The sequence below is a fragment of the Marmota flaviventris genome, chromosome 5 (genome assembly GCF_047511675.1).
Source record: "Marmota flaviventris isolate mMarFla1 chromosome 5, mMarFla1.hap1, whole genome shotgun sequence".
NCBI classification, from domain to species: Eukaryota; Metazoa; Chordata; class Mammalia; order Rodentia; family Sciuridae; genus Marmota; species Marmota flaviventris.
Window position 1 is genome coordinate 60796383 of NC_092502.1, and position 4630 is coordinate 60801012.

General features: G+C 41.5%; 1 protein-coding gene across 1 annotated transcript; it reads left to right on the forward strand.

Annotated features, from left to right (window-relative positions):
- The first annotated feature begins 3791 nt into the window (after nt 1-3791).
- On the forward strand, nt 3792-3980 carry LOC114103560 (small integral membrane protein 3-like). The gene has a single exon (XM_027949294.2). It carries the CDS (start codon nt 3798-3800, stop codon nt 3978-3980), a length of 183 nt encoding a protein of 60 aa, XP_027805095.1. The 5' UTR covers nt 3792-3797.
- The last annotated feature ends 650 nt before the right edge of the window (nt 3981-4630 follow it).

Consider the following 4630-nt stretch of genomic DNA (forward strand, 5'->3'; position numbering starts at 1 on the left):
TCTTAACCTATCCAAGCAAAATTCCTGACCTCCATGTTGTCTGTCCTTGTCTTTCTGTCTCCCTCCCTGGCTCTCTCTTCTCTTCACCACACTTCTCCTTTTTTTTTCCTCTCCTCTTTCCTCCCTAAGGGTCTGCAGTAGAAGTATAAACACTTGGTATTAATTTTATTTGTTTGTTTGTTTGTTTGTTTTTGGTACCAGAATTGAACCATGAGCACTTAACCAGTGAGCTCATCCCTAGTCCCCATCCCTTTTTTAAAAAGTTTTTCTTAGCCTTTTTGAAAAATATTTTATTTAGAGTCAGGGTCTCACTGAGTTATTTAGGGCCTCACTTCGTTGCTGAGGCTGGCTTTGAACTTGTGATCCTCCTGCCTCAGCCTCCCACCCCCACCCCCCCACACACACACTAGGTTTGGTCCTGATTTTAAGTAAACAACATCTGGGTATGTGTCAAAGGTGTTATTCACCTCCAAGCCTCTGCACCAGAAATCCTTTCTTAAAAGAATTATATGGTAACAGTTTAAACAAGAACAATATCAACTCCATGAGACAAAGTTAACCCAATGGAATGAAGAGTATCTTTCACAAAAGAGCCCACACTGGAATGTGCACTCTGCATGCTGAGCTCTGTGGTCTCGCTTTAAGTGGGTGTGAATTCCACCGTCTACAGCTTCAAAGCAAAGGAGCACTTTGTAATTTGCCTTCTCTTGCCTGTCCTTTCAAATTGTGTCTACATGGGTAAGCTGAGAGCCCTTAGTGTTTTATCTATAAAGACACCAGAATTGAGATGTGACAATTTTCCTATCATGGTCTTTCTATCATGAAATCAGGTTAGTAGTTTCTGTCCAGCATTTAAAAAAAACAAACACATGACAGAACATTTATGAAATGGAACAGACTGGAGAACAGAACAGAACAGAACAGATATGGGGTGGATATAAGGCAAATTGTTTTGTGACACCTTTGGTCCATTTGTGTGCATGTATACTTGGTCCCTATGTGGAATGCATCCTCATTGGAAGTCTCACTCAGTAAACTCAGGAAGATGCTCCCTATGGTGTCTGGTTCTCTCTTGGTATTGCTGCCACTCTCTACTTGAACTTGATCCCTGGGTTACCTTCCAAAGGGCCTCCTCCTATTTCACAAAGACTCCTCAGCCTCTGTCTAGGGAAAAGAATCCAGTGATATCATTTGGGCAGGATACTCAAAGGGGAGAGCCTGGGGACAACTGCATCCCAGGCTGTGTCCTGATGATCTCTCCTGGTTGGTGATGCTTTCTGTTGCATTTTTTTTAAAATATTTATTTTTTAGGTGTAGTTGGACATGATACCTTTATTTGTTTTTATGTGGTGCTGAGGATTGAACCCAGGGCCTCCCACTTGTTAGGCAAGCGTGCTACCACTGAGCCACAATGCCAGCCCTCTGTTGCATTTTTAATTTGGATTATTATTTTCTTCATTTTGATGATTTCTGCTTCACTTCTTTTCAGAATCTCTTCTTTATTGAAATGATCACTTCTTTATTAAAGTGATCTTTTCAATCACTTATTTCCTCCCTGATTTCATTCCTTATACCGTCCTTCACGTCACAGATCAGTTTAACTATGTACATTCTAAGTCCTCCTCTGACATTTCTTCCATCGTAGTGTTGATGGATTCTGTTATTGGAGCATCTTGGTTTGCTTGGGGCAATTTGTTCCCTTGCTCTTTCTTGTTGTTTTGTGTTTCTACCCATTTAACAGTATGGATCTGAGGAAGTAGAGTTTCTACCCTGTAGACTTACAACGTCCCTGAAGGTTTCCATTACATCATTGTTTAGATAGAAACAAATAATAACAACAACCAATGAAAATAACATATAGCATTAAAACAAATAGTTATTCGATGATATCGTCACTGTTGATTATCACAATAAACATAAATGATATGATTAGTTATTTTCTACAGTAGAACAACAAGTTTGCAAAAGGTTTATAATTTCAAATGGTAGACAGGGAGAGAACAGAAATGATATAGGACGTGATGGTTATGAGAGAGGAGAAGAAAAGATCAAAGTAAAATATTAAAGGAATAATAAAAGAGAGAATCAAGGGAAACAGGTAGGTAGTAGAAAAATATATATAAATAAAGTAAAATTTTTTAAAAAAATAAAAATAAAAGAATACAACACAAAACTAAAATACACTAATCAAACATCCTAGTTCACAAAAAGCAAATCCATGAATAATAACTAGCTTCAGAAATGTTAGAAATTAGAAAAAAACAAATATGATGATATATAAATGTACATGTACCATCAAGGTCACAATCAAACAGGGAAAAGAAGAAAAGAAAAAATCTTGATGAAAAGCAAGAGAGGGGGTGTTGCAGGATCTTTAACATTTTTTGACATAAAGAATGATCTCAGACATTATGCAAACAGGTAGCTTACAGTTTAACATGAAGCATACTACATTCCTTTTGGTAATGTCATATATTATGGAGTTATATTTTTTGATGGTTCCCATAATATTACTATTGGGCAAATATTACTGTGGAATAAGAAAAGGGGATAGCACTGGCCAGTTCCTGTTCCAGTGTTTGAAAACTCACACAGAGCACAACAGGTGTACATATTCTGTTAGTAAGGAACTAGCTAATAATGAAACAATATTTTTCAAATTGTGTGCATTTTTAAACAGTTGCTAAGTTGTTAGGATACAAATACTTATTAAACTGATGCAACCTATCTACTTAATATACATAAATGCTAGGTATTTCTTTGGGCCAGGATGCTGTGAAATAATGATTAAGACCCTAAATTTGAATAAAAGATGAATAAAAAAAATAATTGGGGATGACTGATTTACATCCTTCTCATCTGCATTTTTTTTTTTTTTTTTTGGCTGCAGTGGACAGACACCAAATGAGCTATGGCTTGAACAGAAAGAGGGAATTATTGCTCCCACATGTGGGATGTTCAGGGTTTCAGATGGCATCAGGGTTCAAGTGCTCACATGAGCATTGAGGCCGGTCTGTCTTTCCAGCTCTAGGACAGACTCTCCAACTGTGAGCAAAGTAGCCCTGGGCCCATCCCTTCCAGACTCACATCCTTTTATTTTAGCAATTCCAGGAGAAATAGTCCGCTATTCCAAGAGCTTGTCCATGAAAGTACTGGAGGACCTTGGATGATGAACCTGGGTCACTTGCCTACCCCTGAATGTGACTCTGGGATTTGTAGTGGGCAAGGCTAGGTCACATCTCCTTCCCTGTGCTTGGGTGAGTGCCCCAACTAACCCAAAGGGAACAGGCAGGCTCTTCTTAGAAAAGAGGGAGTTCTATTACCAGGGTAATGAGGAAGGGGCACAGGACAACAACAGCAAGTTTTTCACTTCACAGCTGAGGAAAACAGGTAATACAATAGTTTGATAAGTAAACATGGAAGCTCTGGAGTGCCACCCAGCTGGGTTCATGCCTTGGTGAAATTAGCAGCATGTTCTTCTTTCAAGGCTTTGACTCCTCATCTGTAAAATGGGCATAAGGGAAGAAAAAGACTGACAAAAAAAAAACGTGGATGGTTGGTACAGTGCTGGTGAGGGAGCTGAGTTCTGAATGAGTTAATAAAAAGTCCCTTAAAAGGCCTGGTCATAGGGTGCCTTCAGTAAAAAAGACAATACAATTAATGATCAAGAAACCATAAGATTACATGCTAAAACGTGATCCTATCTTCTGACTGCTGAGCTTTCCTTCCCACCAGGGAGGCAGGCAGAGGGTACACACACTGATTTTCCTTTCCTGTGTGTTGCAGAGTGAGGCGGCATGGATGCCATCAGCCAATCCCCCATGGAAGCTGTGCTTCCCAAGCACATCTTGGATATCTGGGCCATTGTCCTCATCATCCTGGCCACCATCGTCATCATGACCTCCTTGTTGCTGTGTCCAGCCACTGCCGTCATCCTCTACCGCATGTGGACTCATCCAGTGCTCAATGGGGCTGTTTGAGAGCCACCCAAAGCCCTGGTGGGGAAGAGGATGCAAGTCCCTTGCCCCAGCCTGTTCTCAGCAACACAGTGGGAAGGACTTGGGAGGTTGCATTCTGGTCTTGGTTCTCCACTGGCCAGCTGTGTGGACTGGGTGGAGGGACCTACCTCTGTGAGTTCCGGGTTCATTGGCTTTCAACCAGGGATCATGATCCCTGCCCCCACTACCTCATAGGATTATGAGAACCAAGTGACTTAGTGGGGGTGAAAGCAGTTTGAGAACAGTGAAGCCACCACAGATGTCCAGGGGTCACACCAAGAGCTGAGAAGCTTTGAAGAAGCAAAAAGCCTAAAAGCTGGTGATGGCCTTCAAGGTGGTGAGGGAGACACTGGGGACACGGCAGCCTTTTCCTGTGCCCCTCAAACCAAGCAAAGGACACCCTGCCCCCTGCCCCAGGGCCTAAAAACACACTGGCTCAGCATTGGTTTCTTTGAAGCATCACTCCCTTAAATTTTCTCCCTTGTCAATGAGGGCAGGAGCTGAACATGGCAGGGAGAAGGCAGTTGAATCAAACTGTCCAGAATCTTTTCTGTACCTGAGGTTTTGCCCCTGTATACTCTGGAGGAAGGCTCTGCCATTGTTTGGCAATGCCCAGGGAATTAGGGTTATGG

Coding starts and splice junctions, on each gene's coding strand:
- LOC114103560 (XM_027949294.2), top strand. CDS start 3,798: ATGGATGCCATCAGCCAATCCCCCATGGAAGCTGTGCTTCCCAAGCAC.